This window comes from Ricinus communis, chromosome 7, assembly GCF_019578655.1.
Source record: "Ricinus communis isolate WT05 ecotype wild-type chromosome 7, ASM1957865v1, whole genome shotgun sequence".
NCBI lineage: Eukaryota > Viridiplantae > Streptophyta > Magnoliopsida > Malpighiales > Euphorbiaceae > Ricinus > Ricinus communis.
Window position 1 is genome coordinate 27,381,008 of NC_063262.1, and position 16,426 is coordinate 27,397,433.

General features: G+C 29.7%; 2 protein-coding genes across 2 annotated transcripts; both read left to right on the forward strand.

Moving 5' to 3' along the window:
• Positions 1 to 5,070: 5,070 nt before the first annotated feature.
• On the forward strand, positions 5,071 to 6,873 carry LOC8283452 (ethylene-responsive transcription factor ESR2). The gene has a single exon (XM_002529986.2). The coding sequence runs from the start codon at positions 5,320 to 5,322 to the stop codon at positions 6,634 to 6,636; it is 1,317 nt and encodes a 438-aa protein (XP_002530032.1). The 5' UTR covers positions 5,071 to 5,319; the 3' UTR covers positions 6,637 to 6,873.
• Positions 6,874 to 13,420: 6,547 nt separating this feature from the next.
• On the forward strand, positions 13,421 to 14,197 carry LOC8283453. Its single transcript, XM_025159269.2, has 2 exons — positions 13,421 to 13,575; positions 13,668 to 14,197. Exons 1-2 carry the CDS (start codon positions 13,475 to 13,477, stop codon positions 13,996 to 13,998), a joined length of 432 nt encoding a protein of 143 aa, XP_025015037.1. The 5' UTR covers positions 13,421 to 13,474; the 3' UTR covers positions 13,999 to 14,197.
• The last annotated feature ends 2,229 nt before the right edge of the window (positions 14,198 to 16,426 follow it).

Consider the following 16,426-nt stretch of genomic DNA (forward strand, 5'->3'; position numbering starts at 1 on the left):
TTTAATTTAATTTTTGTTTTCCTCACTATATTGTAAGCTTTTGAAAATGGAATTTATATATTAAACGAAATATTATAATTGAAAATATTTAAAGAAATCTCAGAACTAAAATTTTGTTATCAATAGCAGATAATTGTTATCGGCAGCTGATAGTCGGAATGGCGCGAGCAAAGTGAACAAATCTATCACCTGATTTTATTCACAGAGCATCTGACAAACTTGAACACCCATAATCTCTCTGCATAAAGAACTTGATTTTATTATATATAAAAAGTCTCATTTATTCTTTTGATTTGACAATTATTTTTATAGGTTAAAGTAAGTCAAAATTAGAACAGGGAAAAAAAGAAGAAGAAAATCCACAGGATATGGAGGGTTTTTGTATTGTTTATCTAGTATATAAGAGCGGAAACCGTAAGCAAATCTTGATCCACTGGCGAAAAGGGCATTGATCGGGATATGCTAATGTACGAATTGGTGGTTTTAATGAAAGCTTTGCATGTCAGAACTCAGAAAAACTAGGACTACCACTGCTACTACTATTTGCTTCTGTTTAAGCCTTATGGCTCCACAGTTGGGAACCGTTAAATTTTATTTTTTTTTGTCTAATCCAAACTTACAAACACCATCATTTTGTTCTAAAATGAAAGAGCTTTATTAATACTCACGAGAACCCTGCATGACAATGTACCTCTGAAGATGAACTTTTATATCGGCCTCCTCCGTCTTTTCATGGAGTTTCTTCAAATTTTAATAGCAGAATGTTAAAGAAGATAATTGAAGAACAAATATTTAGAAATTAAATAGAATGTAGTAAAATCTATCGTTTCGTTTCCACAAATTCGCGGTGCATAGAGTTAATAGGAGGAGACCATGGATGGAACAAGAACAAGTCATCTTAATTACATTCTATATTCCTACAGCTTGTAAATCAGTTAATTGTAAATTTAATAATTTAGCCCATTTTAAACAAAAGGGTGGTCCGGTTTTCTTTTAATCTGATATTATAAAACAAAAGCAAGAAAAAAAGGAAAGGAAAGAAAAGCTGATGATCCACATTGATTATTTTTATCCTGACAGGATCTCTTCTTGTCGTTAAAATCTTCATGTTTTCTATCTTTTTCTGTTTTGGCGTCTCCGCCCTTATTAAAACCCCAACATCTTCTTCACCCTCATTACTCTCTCTCTCTCTCTCTCTCTCTGCATTATTTTAGGTCAAACATCTAACTTGACAGGAACTGATAGTTTAGGCACTAAGCCTGAAGTGACTGGACTAAATGGAGGAGCTGAGCTAGGTCACTCGTTTTGTATAAGCAAGACATTGCCATGAACATTGATTAGAATTTGTCCGTAAACTTGCCTTTCTTCATCACTTGTATTTTCCCTTTGGATTTGAATGGCTTATGCATCGTTCCGACTTGAAAGCTAAAACATGCATGCATGCCCCAGTTCATGCGCATAAATATGCATTTGAACTTTTGTTTTGGTGTAATTCAAATTATATTCCACATTTTTTAAGCACTTGATTTAGTGAGTAATTATTAATAATATTTTTTATTAATTAACATATATATTATCACATGTAAACATTTTATATTTTAGAATTATAATGTTTATAGAAATTTTCATAAAACTATTTTAGAAAAATAATGATATTAACTAAAATATTTTACATTTCTTAATTTTCATGTAATTTTTAAATGAATTATCTTTTAAAAAGGAGAGAATAACGAAATCCTTTTAAATTGTAACTGACATGATAATTTACTGTTTTCACATTTCAACCGCTAAATTTAAAGTCATCTACTGTATCATGACATCACGTGTATAATATCTTACCAATTTAACTGTAATCATTTATCTTATTTTAATTGTAATAACTTTTCAATATAATTAGATCTTAAATTAGAAAAATATATAAATATTCATTAAAAATTAGTTATCAATCAATTAAATAGTCTTTAGTTACTATATTTATTTTTATAATTTCATTTGCAATACTTAACAAATGTAATATTTATCTATATAAATTTAATTTGTATAAATTAATAAAAGTTGTACGTGGATTTTATACTTTAAATTAAACTAAAAAAGAGCATTTCTAATAGACCATAATTGCATGCTATCTCATAAATTTTGAACAATGTTATTTTAATTTTAATAAGTTAGTGGTATATTTAAATATTAAATTAGTTAATTATATATAATAATTAATTGTTAATTAAAAAATATATATTATTTTATTTATTACGGTGTCTATCTAATTATGAAATTTATTTATATAAATTTATCGATAACTTAAAATAATACAAATCTATAAATTAAGTAAACTAGTGCTAATTAATTATTTATAGTTAAAAAGTAATTTATGATGGTAAAGTAGTACTATATGCTGTAATAAAATTCTAAAGCTAATAAATTAATTAAAATAATATAATCTAAATTTTGCTAGCATAGGCCCAAATGGGGTTGTAGGAGAACAATACAAGCGCCTTACCACTAGATAAAGCGACAGAGTATTACAATTTAAATAATATAATAAATTAAAATGGCTTTCAATTATCTGTAATCAGAAAAACAATTATAGTAGTCTCATAACCCTAAATTTAATATCAGCTGTTGACATATTATTTGTGTTATCCATTAACATGAAAACAGAGATAGTTAATATTTCTGAAAAGGAAGTTGAATCTTGCCACCCTCGACATACTTCAAAGAGCGGTGATTATGGGATTTAATTGTAAATGGTGGTAAAAATTATCTTATAAGAGTTTAAATTATTTAAATTACGATTAGAACAGTGTTTGAAATTTTTAAAATTCCTTTTGGAGCATTGGAAATTGGGCCTACTAAATTATGATTTATTTCATTTTTCTAAAGAAAAAAGTAAATTTAATGTCTTCGTATAATTAAGTTTGATAAAAAAAAAAAGAGAAATCAATTTATTAAAAGAGTGTTTGTTCAAAAAAATATTTATTAAAAGAGTTCTAAATATGTTTCTTTTAACACCCAATAGAATCCCAAACATGTCCTTCAAAAAGACTCAGAATACTGCGTTTAGGAAGATACTTAGTTAGAAATGGAAGATCTGTTAGAGGAACAAAAAGGGACAAGTTAGCAAGGAACGAAGAAGAACTTTTTTGGGTATTAAAAAATAGGAATCTTCTCTTCTTTTATCTGACCCGGAAAGAGTATATAATCCAACCAAATAACTTTAGCCCCCAAGAATAACCTAAAACCTAAATACCCATCTATTCTTAAAGACCCCTATATTAATTCAAAAGTCCTTTATCAGACAGACAACTCCATGTGAACTTCAATTCCCTTTTTTAGATTCAAAAATCTAACCATCAATTCTAATACCCAAAAACATAACCCACAACAAAATTTTCCAAAAAGAATAAAATTATTATAAGCATAAATATAAAACACCCATTCAGAGAAATTAAAACTAATACAAAAACTATAGAAAGAAACACCAAAGGTGGAGGAACAGCTTCTGAGCGCCGCCAGTGTAATCATTCAGAATGATAATTACAAGGAGCAGAGTTTGTAGTACTCTTCAACTTCCTAGAAAATATTACAGGGAAGAAGATAAATAAATAAATAAAGTGAGTTGAGAAGATTGAAAAACCAGTATAATAAATAATTATTACTTTGTATCTGTGCCACTAAAAAACTTCAAACCACATCAATCATATTTTAAAGAACCCAAAAATCATAAAAACCAAAACTCTTTCCACTACTCCACACACACATAATAATCCCTACCCTTCATTGCATCTTGGGAATAGGCTAATGCAATAACATGTCTTAGCTGTCAAGTGTAGAATTTAGAAAAGAACCAGCCATTTCTCCTAGTTGGTGAAAAGTGACAAATAACAAAATCAAAATTGATTGCCTCGAGTGAATCCATAAGGAGTAATACTTCTTTTCTTTTCTTTTTTGTTTGCTTTAAGAAAACTTCAAGTGAATATTCATATAGATAGATAATCGACAACATGAAACCATAAATATACTGCATTTTCACATGCAAATTGAGCTTTCATCTTCGAATGATTGAGCATTTATAATAAATACAATAGACTCAAAACATTATATACACAGCAAAAAGAGAAACAAAAACTAGAAAATAGAATCATAGTTATATAAAAATGATATCATAATTTACCATTTTTATACTTTAAAAATATCAAATAGATATTTTATATTTTACTTTTACTACTCTATATACCATTTTTTTTTTCAATATCATAACTATTAATTAAACATAAATTTCAAAAAAATCCCATTAGCACTTTGTTACTATAATAAAAAATTATAATGTAAAAGATAATTTAAAATAAGTTTTAAATATATTTACAAACTCTATTAGATATTATATTACTTAAATAATTTTATTTTATTTTATTGATGATTTAAGTTTTATTTATATAAAATTATATCTAAAAAAAATAATATTAATATATATTTTTAAAATATTAAAATCTAAATATATTTATTTTATTCATAAAAAATCTATATTTTCAAATATAAAAGTATAAAGAAGTTTCATCTAGCTTATTTTGAACTATATTGAATTTTTACGGTATCCAAGGTTCGAATTTAGAAAATTGATTAAACTATAAAATTCTTTTAGCATTGGTATTAAATTATTTTGAAGTATTTTAGCTGTGGAATTATGTTAAACTCAAAGAATATTTTAACCAAAGTTTACTACGAAATAAAAATATATCAAAAGTCATCATGGTTAATTTCTTCATTGGACAAACAATCCCTTTCCAAATATAAAAACAAGAAAAATTTTATCAACAAATTTATTTATCTAGAATATATTATCCCGACTTATATATTAAATTCAAAATAATTAAATTATATCTATAAATTCTAAATAATAAAATATATATTAATTAATTTAATATTAAAATATAAAAAATACTTATCGGGGAGTGACATGGGTAAATAAGAATTTCTGAGTAAATAAAAGAGTATTGATATAGTATTATTTTGCCGTACATACTACACTCTACAAAATTAACCATCCATGCATCACCAATTATCAATCCCTTTCCAGCGTCCCCACAGACTTTAATTAGGTTACTATATTATATGTCTACCTATAAATAGTACAACCAGGTGCCGTTAACCAAACAATTCTCAACTCGTTCTTGAATTCAAGAAAACCCATTTCCTTCTCCTCTCTCTCTCTTTAATCTTTAGCTAAAACCTTTCTTGTTGATTTTCTTGCTTTCACTTCTTTTCTGGTAACCCATTTCTTTCTTCTTTTCTTGTAGTAGTGTCAGCTGTGCAAGTTCTCCAATGGAGGAAGCACTTAGAAGGCTAAATGGAATGACCCACCTCCAAGAATCCATAATCCCACAAGAACCCATCACCGACAACCAAAAAAAGAACACAAATGGATCCAGTCGCACCACCCCCACCCCCACCACCACAACCACTACAAACAAAAGGTCACTAAAAGAAACTAGTGGTGGCACTGGCTGTACCATGAGGTACCGTGGAGTACGTAGAAGACCATGGGGTCGTTATGCAGCTGAAATAAGAGATCCTCAGTCTAAAGAAAGGCGTTGGCTTGGCACTTTTGACACAGCAGAGGAAGCTGCTTGTGCTTATGACTGTGCAGCTAGAGCCATGCGTGGCCTTAAAGCTCGCACAAATTTTGTTTACCCTTCTTCTGATCTTCACTCTACAACTGATCACCATTTCCTCCCTCCATTTAATTTCTCTAAACAAGCCCAACCATCCGTTAGAGATCTTCCTTCTCGCCATTCTAACACTAATTCTTCAAATTGGTCATCTTTTAGCAATCCTCATGTTGCTGACTTTTCTGGGTGTGCAACACAAAGGACTAGCGTAAATGCTGCTTCTTCTTTGAACATGCTTCTCTTTCGTGATTTTCTTAACCCTTCTTCTGGTTATAATACTCCTCAGGGGTTATACGATCAGTTTCCCTCGTATGTTAATGGGCCTTCTAGTTCTAGTTGTACTTCTGTTTCTACTACTTCGATGTCTAATGCCTCTTTGGTGAATCCTTCTAGTGGTTCGAATGTTTCTGACACTTTTACAGGTTCGTCTCTGAGTTCTTTACCACTCGTTGATGATAATCAGAACTATAATTCTTCTTCTGCTGCTGCTGGTGTAACTGGTTCTGATAGGACTAATGTTCAAGCTGATACTTACATGGAATTTTTTCCTCAAGGGCCATCTGATTCCGGCCTGTTACATGAGATTATTCAAGGGTTTTTGCCTAAAACTTCATCTGAAAAGATTGATCACTCTTCAGAAAGCTCCATAAATTGCACTGGACAATCAATGGTTAATGCACCAGTATCTGAAATATCTCCTGGCGAGTTTAGGAGCATCAAGAATGAGCATCTGGTTAAAAATCAGAACTTGGGTTTATATCTTGATCATCACCATGGAGTTCCTGCGCAATTTGAGAGTTTTCATGGAGTTGCTTCTCATTATCATGTTCCGTACAGCAACGATCAGCTTCTACAGAACCATCATCTTCTTCATCATCATCAGATTATGGGTTCAGACTCCGTTATAGATGATATTTTCCAGTATCCAGATCTTATGAGTGCCTTTGCTGCTAGAGTCCAGAATGCTTGAAGGCTCTCTCCTCCTGGTTATTGGTGCAAGTACTTGCGTTAGCTAGAAGATTAATATGGTTATACATCAAAAAGCTGTGTTTTCCTATTTGTGTTAGTCTCATAAATCTCTATGAAAGTGATGAATGCTAATCAAATTTAGGGTTTCTGAATGACAATTAGCCTAGTTCATTCAGATTACGTGTGTCATGTTACTTAATGATATTAATATTGAAATTTCTTGCTACATGTCCTGCTATTGTCCCCTTTCTCTCCCTCTCTCTTTCTCTCCTTCATGTATATGTAATCCATAAAATCATGCTTTTGTCCATATATCTGAGAAAACATGCTTTGTCTCTGCATGTACATATTCCCTTCCCATATATATATGTTTGTCTTCTCTTTTTGTTTGGTAAATTATATGCAGAGGGAATGATCTGGCTTGCTGGACCTGATTGTTGATGAATACCTATATTCTGGGTGTAATATATGGGAATAATAATATAAAAAAGAACTATCATGTATATATAAAAGATTTTGCGTTGACCTTGGAGCAGAAAAAGGAATTATGTTTGTGTTTGTTTGGCTTTTACTTGCTACTGACCTAGGTTCCTCTTTTCATGTAAAAACAGTATATTGGCTCTAAGGATCTTGTTTGTATAAACCTTTTCTTTATTTTCTTTGCTTCCATTCTGAGGAGCTCAATTATCAAAGTGATCGTTGTTTTTAATTTTCTAGGGAAGTGAAGTAGCCAGGTGGTGGATAATAGTATATGGTAGCATCTTTTATACAAGACAAAATTTTGCATCTTATTGTCCAGTGGTCTGAGTTGCAGGTTTTTATATGCATGGCCTGCTAATGCAATCAGTTCAATTTTACATTTTTTCAGTTTAGGTCTCTTGTTCTGCACGAGAAATGAACAGTGTTTGTGTACGAGATTATTAATGATATTAATAGCACTATGTTTATGCCAGTTAAGAATAAGGACAACCTTCAATACTAATAACTACATGGAATGAAAATGTCTAATCGATTTATTTTTTACTAACGATGAATGTCTAATTAACTTAATATGTAAACGACTGATTAAATTGTTATTATTTTATAAATAAATAAATAAATTATTATATCAGTTGTTTTTATTTTATGAATATTTGAATTATAATAATAATATTATCAATGTAATAAATTATTCCTCCAATTATTTTTACTCTATAAGACTTTGTAGGTAGACGAATGTACTAAATATGATAGGTAGATGTTGTTCTTGTTGATGGATGATTGTCCTTGGGAAAAAATAAATAAAGAGGAAATTTCTTTAATATTTTCTCTCTTTTAGTAGACTTATTTTCCCTTAGTTAATTTAAAAAATTTCAGTGTTTTTCCTTGCATTTGTAAAACTAGTTGAGTATGATTATCATTTTGATATAGATATTTTATTCAAAAATTAAAATTACAATGCGTTATTCAATAAAAAATTATATACATAAAATTTGACTAATTATAAAGTAAATTTATATAATAATTTTTTTATAAATAATAATTTCGTAATATCAATAGGTAGTTAATATATAATAATAAATATAACTATTATATTCTTTTACAAAATTAAAACTCATTGTTTTATTAATAAAGTTATCGGTTTATGAATTAATATTAATAATATAATAACTATAAAAATGACAATTAAGTAATTACAGTAAATGAAATAACTATACGTGATATTAATTGTTGATATATATTTAAAACATTGATATATGTAGGTAATTTCTTAAGATTTGAGATTTTTTTTTCTCTAGAAAACAGGTCATGTCAGAAAATTACCATGGCAGTCTCTCTAAATTTAGCTCTCTTTTCTGTAAATGTTTTAGTTTGGAGTGGTTGCACCAATCTCCCTATCGCCATTCTCATTCTAACAAAAGATATCCTTACAGGATCGAGTTTGGAAGAAGGGACTCACTTGAGACCAATATTCTCGCTCTGTGCTCCAATTTTGATGGTGTGGACAAGTTTATAAAACTAAATAAAATATCATAAAAATAAAGATAAAATAATATATTGATGTTGAAATATATATATATATATATATAGTTTGAATAAAAAGCACATGCATAGGAAAGACTTGTCCATTTTCACGAGAAATCGTTTCTCTCTCTAGTTTCTTTCCTTTCAAAATTTCCCATTAGTTACAGTACCTAAGATTTGGATTGTCCAAGCCACCGGAAACTACTTCTCCGGTTGTCCTTTTGTGGCTTTTTCCTTCCATTGTTTTTATACAGTTTTAATAAAAATTATATCGCGGTAACTAAATTTCATATTTTATATAAAATTTATAATTAGATAGTTATTAAATTTTAATTTTAATAATATAAATAAATTTTAATAATCTTCACCACAAGTGATAATAAATCTGCAAGTCTCTGATAGAAGGAGCTAATATTATGTCACTTGTGTGCTCATTTCAATTCCCTTTTTCTTTCCATGGGTACGGGTTCTTTAGTACAAAGATTTTCTTCAAAGTCCAGCTAACAAAACCTTGCTCCAAGTGACTGCTATTATTTTTCTGCCTCATGCGGTGGCTATTTTAAATCCATTAGAGAATATTACAATTTAAATTTTTAATTCTTTCTTAAATTTTTGGTCGACCATCCTTTTTGCTGAAATTTCTTTTTTATTGACAGAAAAAGAAAAAGAAAGAATTATCCATTTCATTTAATCAAAGCATATTGTGGATATTTCAGGCTTAAAAAATTGCAATTACATATTTCTTTTTCTATTAAAGTTTATTTATGTGGTGATATAGACCTATAAGCTACATTCATGTGCCTGAAATACGCAATAATTTTCCTAACAGACAAAAGGCTGCAAGCCTGCGGCAACCTCTTCACTCTCATGGGATTAGGACGTTACCTAAGCCCTTACAAACTCATTAATTCTCGATCAAGCTTTCCAACAACAAAGTATTTATGTATAGCTTGAGCTGCAATCAGGAAATACCCTTCATCCTGTCAAGTTTGCAATATCTTTTCCTTTAGATGTTATTACTCTTCAGGACTGTAAACAAACCAAACAAAACAAATTTCAATAGAATTTTTGAAGCATCAGAAATGAAAAAGAAAAAAGAAACTCAAAGAATATGCTGTAAGAAAAATCAGTTAAATTTAATGACATAATCTTGAAATGATAATACAAAAAGCAGTAGACATTAAATTCTTTAATCTCCAATATAACATATGATAATTGAACTTACATTCATACACAATAATTTAATCTGCACTTTAATTATGCTGAGCAGATTGTTTGCTTGTCCACTTACAACCAGACATACTCAAAAATGGTGGGGGGGCAATGAAGAAGAAGCACTTTGTGAATTCTGTAATTAGAATGCAAGCTGATTCTGCAACTCTTTAAATATGGTTGTGTACAGTGCCTATAGTTGTAGATATAATACACAGAGTGTAGGCCCCTACCAAACTTTTTCAATAATTTAAAGAACTAAAGAATTAATAGCAAATATCGCAGCTGCCAAACCCCCAAAAAAGATGGTAACTAATGGATCGCCAACTATTTAATGATAGCCTTCTCCCTAAGTTTATAATTTATGACCCTTTGAAATAAACTTAAATTATTATATAGTCCTCATACTTTAAGATCTCAGTTGTGAGTCCTGGCCTAAGCACCATTCCAAGGTGCTAAGGCCTGTTTGCTTATAGATTTTTTTTTTTTAATTTTTTAAGAAAAATATATATTTTTTATTTTCATAGAAAATTAATAAAATTTGTAAAATATATTTACTTCATAAAAATTTTTATTTTCTATTTAGGTAATATTTTAAATATAAAAAGTAAACTTAGAATAAATAAAGTGAAAATTCTTTATTTGTATTTGAAAATAAATGATTTTTTATGTAAAAAAAAAAGAATATAAAAAACATGTTAAATTTAAAGGGGAAAGAGACTCGATTCGAAGATTTCAAAATGCTCAAAATCTATTCTATATGAAAATTAATTATGCAACTTTATTTTTTAAATATTTCAAGATATGTAAAATTTTGAGTTAAATAAAATAATCTAATTGCATATTTGCATGCAACTGGGTGACTTTAGGGGGACAAATGTTGGGCCTATACAAGTAAATGGTTAGCACAGGCTGATGGGTTGCTATATGGCTGGGCCTGAAGTAAGCAGTTTTATCATATTATTATTGATTATACAAGTAAATGGTTGCAACATACTACTATTATCATTATTTCTTGTCTTTGAATTTTCCAGGGAAAGCATGACGATTAATATGAGATGTAACTGGACCTGTTCTTTCCATCTATTATTATAAACTTAAAACTCTACCTATTATTGAAAAGAAATCTTTAAATATATAAACCCAGAATAAATTAGACTGGTTGGATAAATAGATCATGTAACCATAATCCACAAAACTGACCTGAACAATACCCAGCTTTCTATTACACCCCAAAACAATTAATAAAGCTAAAGTTATAGCACACCAAGCTTTATAACCAATTGAAATCTGTGTACCCTAACCACCTCCATATTCATGATAATTTCTTGGGCCCTTGGGGAAGTGGAAATTAAAGTTGAGAAAATGGGCCCACAATACCTAGGGCTTTGTGTTTTTTCTTTCTTTTTTTACTTTGAGAAATGTTAAATTAATATTAAGAGTGTGTGAAACTTTAAAAACTATGATTTGTTTTGTATTAATTTAGTATTGCAAGATTCTATTTGATATGCAAGATTTTATTTGATAAAGGACAACTCATGAATTAACTTTTTAATATTCAATTAAGCGGATACTTGAAGCAGTAAACACATTTCTCCATTATTTTGAAATGCGACTAATTATAAAAATTTAATATTGTTGTTGATCGATGCAAATTGTATATAAATATTTAAGGATATTTTAGAGCTTTAATGATATATTTTTAAATATAATATAGTAAAAAGATATGTTTTTACCTCACTTTAATTTTCTTGTCTAATTCCAAGAAATAATTGCCAAAGAGGAAATTTGAGCTAAAAATGCACTAATGGGCTTTAATTGAATTGTGGCTATTAAAGGTTCGAAAATTAGACATGTGGACTATCAATAGCTTGAGCCTAACTTAATTCATTAAGGCCCAAGAAGGGGTTTAAGTAATTATTATGTAATTAGTGGATAATTATTTTTTGAGTTGTTTAGTTTGTTTAGGACAGTAAGGGATAATTATAATAGTTATGTGTTGAGAAAAGGACTCTAAGAAAATGAATCTGTACAAGGAGTAGAGGTTAATTAAAACAGAGAGTTCTTCAGCTACTAAGATTCTCTCTAGAGAAGGTTTCTATTATTCTCTATAGAAATTTATGCAGTTCATCATCTTTTACATCTAGCTAGCTTGAGTTGCATTATTCTTTGAAGAATCAAAGAAGCTTTTTGAAGACGTGGAGAAAGAGGACCAATCTTCTTCATTCCTTAAAGATTCTTTGAACTTTAAGAAAGTTTTAGTTTTTTGTTTTATGAAGCTTAAGTCTCTCTATTTAATTACAATGATCGCTGGATTAAGTATGTTAGGCTAAGTTTCATAAGTGTTTAGTTTGGCTTTTTACTTATATATGATATATATTTTGAGTTTAATGAATGATTTTTTTACATTCATATGTTCATTAGTTTCATCTATTATTATTGGTTGACCATCATATCAATTTAGTAGTAATATTTGTTATGAAAATCTTTAAGTTAAAAGTATTAAAATCATCATCTTTACTTTAATCTATGTTGGTATAAGAAACCTAAGTTGCATCATTAGCTTGAGCGACTTAGGAAAAAAGGCACATCATTATCTCATTTGTTAGATTAGAGCTTAAGGGAATTAAGAAGATTACTAAGTAAAAGCTAGACTAAATGCTATTTTATCATATAGTTCATATTAATCATTCTAGTTGCATATCTATTTTCTGATTATTTAATTTCTTTTATTAAACTAAAGATCATTCTCAAAATATTGGATTAGAGTATTTATATTTATTTTCAGTATTTTGTGTGATAATTGGTTTTTATAATATATGCTCTATAATTCTTTGTGAGATCGACCTCGTGGTGAACTTGCCCAAACTATCATTTGGTTCGTATACTTGCGAATACTAATTTAGACATATCAGTCGTAATCATGAAATCACTATTTAACGATCAATTAAACATGATTATATTTTAGTAAATAGTCTTATTATAAATATCCTCGATTATAAGCATTCTTTAATATTCAGTTTATAAATTTTTGTGATTGGAATCAAGCAAACTGTTGAATGTAAGTATTGAGAAAATTTATCCTTAATACGAGAGAACCGAAAAGAATGCACCCTTAAAGTGCCAATTATCATCATGCTACAATCAACACTGAATAGCCAAGTGCGAAACGGGTAGCGGCTGAAAGCATCCCACTCATCTAATTTACCGTTGAAGAAGTGATAAGCTAACTAATTGACATCCACGGGAATGTTTGCCATGATAATGGGGGCCCTCTTAAATCGCGTTTTCTCTCATGAATCATGATTCAAAGTGCACATTTTTATATAAAAAGGTGAAGGAGAAGAAGAGAAGAAGAAAAAGAAAAGGCCTAATACGTGATAGAAAAGGAGTCCTGTATTAATGGTTTTCTTTGCTTTCCTAATATATCTTTTAGTTGTTGGGGCATTAAAAAAAAGTGGTAAAAATGTAGGTAGGGTGTTGATGGAGGTATAGATTATCATACCCGTGAAAGGTAAGTATTTATATTTCATTATCCTCTCCTTTAGGGTTACTATTATAATTTCAATTTCGAAAAAAGAAAATTTAAAGCTTAATGCTCTAGGCTTGCTACCCCATCATGCATGCACCTTTCTTATCTTTATATCCATTTCAATCTCTTTATTCCACTCTCTACTATATCTATATCCTTCCTTTCTCTTCTAGAGGTCACATGCAGAGATTGGTTCTATTTCTCAATCTTTTACTCACTTTCCTGATCTTGTATTTTGACAATTTAGAGCCATAAATATATATTTATACATAGAGATTTTGCAGGCGTAGACAAGACACAGAATTAATGGAGCGTGAGCAGATAATGAGCAAGAGCATGAAGATAGAGATTTCATCAGAGTCTGATAGTGTTACCAAGTTTCCAGTCACTCCTACTTCTGCTATGACTCAGCTTACAAGACAACCGAGTGTTACAAAAAGCAGCTGTCTGTGTTCTCCGACTTCACATGCTGGTTCATTCCGGTGCAGGCTTCACCGTGCCCCAACCCTCCAACGAACCAAAAGCATAGACTCTGCATCGCCCCGAGGCCCATTTAGTCAGGTCGATGCCACAGCTGACGATGCCACTTCTGCTACTATCAGTGCAAATATATAAAGACGAGGCCTAGTGGTTCACATAATTTATCAAGTGTCTGTGTGTGTGGGCTGTGCTGCTATATAGATATATCCTGTGTGGTTGTTTGCTGTGATACCAGTACTGTTCTACGTTTACCATTTCACCTCCTTATCTTTTGCATCTGTCTCTCTTATTGGAGAACCAATATAAGTTATAAAGTGAATCATTCTTTTAAAAATCTATCTGTTTATGTGTTCCTACTGCATAAACCAGGCAAGGGAAGTAATTAGCTGCCTGGATGTGCTCTACATACAATCGCAGCTTGATTTTATACTTTTATTTCAGCATAACATTTTATAAATCTTTTAGAGAAAGATAAAAATGTGAGGATTCAAATCTAAATCTTTGCATTAAAAGGAAAATAATAAATTGTTGGACTATTAACTAAATGATAATTTTAGGGATATTAGGAGGGTGAGGAAATTAGACTAAAACTCGATTGGTAGCATAATGAATGCCATGAATTAGTTGATACTAATTATTAATGTCTAATTTAAGTGATAAGAACATTTATTTTTTAGAATAAAAAATCTTGGATTTAAATTTTGCCTTCATATTAAATAAAGTTTTCATTTTATAGCAAATATAAAAGGATAATTAATTCCTATTATATAATTCACAATCTATTGAATTTTTTATAATAAAAGATAAATAAAAACTGTGTAAGAAAATGATTAACTTTTTGCTATATAATCATGATTTATTATTGAGCCTGAAATTTACAAAATAGAATTGATAGGAAATTGTCAAGAGATGTACTCTTAAGGCTAGAAATAAAAACATATAAATTACTGTGATGTGTCATTTTAAAGGACCCAATGCAAAGAGTAAAATTTGGATAAACGAGTCAATCATGTGGGAAATACTTCAGGAGCCATGGAGGGCCATCCTTTATTACTGAATAGAGAGCCGACTTAGCACAGATACAAAGGTTCCAAATCATTTTAATAAATGACCATATTGATTAGTTGTTTACCTTCGTTAGTTTATAAAGAATTTACTGCAGACTTGTTCAAATACTTCTCCTGTTGGAGGCTGAAGTGGAGACTGTTTGCTCATATTTTCTAATACGAATTTCTTAATTCCAGCTATTACAGATTCTACTTCTATAAAAATTGATCAAGGCATACATATTAGGCTCTGTGTATTAATAAGCAAGAAGCATTGAGGCGTTTAAGTAAATATGTAATCATAAAAATTATCAAAATGAAAGAATCTACAGTAATAATTATCAAAATATGAAAGAATCTTTTTTGGTTTTTCCATATTCCTATGATGCAATTGGTGCTTATTGGTTAAAAAACAATGAACTTAGATAGTCTTCTGCGGCTCCATTGGCAACTAGCATTAACGGAATATCACTTCAAGAGAAGCTTATGAAGAATTAACGTTTGATCTTTCATTCAGATGCCTCTTTGTAATTGTAGTTATTAACTAGTTTTCTCATTGATTTATAATTCTTCAAACCTTTTATATATGTTTTCCTAAAACTCTTTGTGTTCTTCCTTTGCATGTCGTTAAGTACTTACCTAGTTCTCACTTTGAAATGCTAACCTATATATATACTATTCCACATTTTGGCTTAGGCTTTCTCTGGCTTTTCTACTCGCAAGAACAGCGGGCAAGTGCTTGGTAGGCCAACAAACAGCCCAGTGAACCGGGCTTTTCAAAAGAATTACTGCAGCTTTGCTGCTTTCTTTTTCTATCATATACAAAAAAGTCTCTTCCACTTTCCTACCCCGAATTCGATGAATCTGCATCCCCATATGAACCAATAGTTGTAGTTTTTCCTGCTGAACCTTATAATCCCTAATTCCTTTTCCTTTCCATATATATATATATATATATATATATATATTCAAGGGCCGAGTAATCCTTTACAATTTTTGGGTCCCAAATAAATAGGTATAAAAATGTTAATTTTTTTATAATAACAAATTAGGCTTTTGATCATGTCGTATAGTATTAACTATTATTTTCTACATTCAAATTGTTAGCAGTTTGACTCTATCTCCTCAATTCGTAGAGATTTTAGCTATTATTAGATTTTCTTTTATTATTATTTCTAAATGTTTATTATCTACTAGTAACTTTTTTGACGCATGCAAAATTCAACAAGTAAATTGAGATAATTTATATATTATTATGATTTAAATAAAGTAATGCTAGCAATTATCATTCTAGTTGTATTAATAATGAACTCTATGAAGGTTAATGTTGTGTAATCCAGTAATTAAGACTTATAGTATAAGCTTAAACTAATAAATAGAATGTCATCTAAAGCAAAGCAACCCTTAATTACCATTTGAATCCTAATAAACTTAGCTTTTACAATAAGATAGAAGTTGTTTCTGACAAAGTGGTACGAGATAGCAGCGGTCTAATTACATGGTTTTGAAATCTTTAT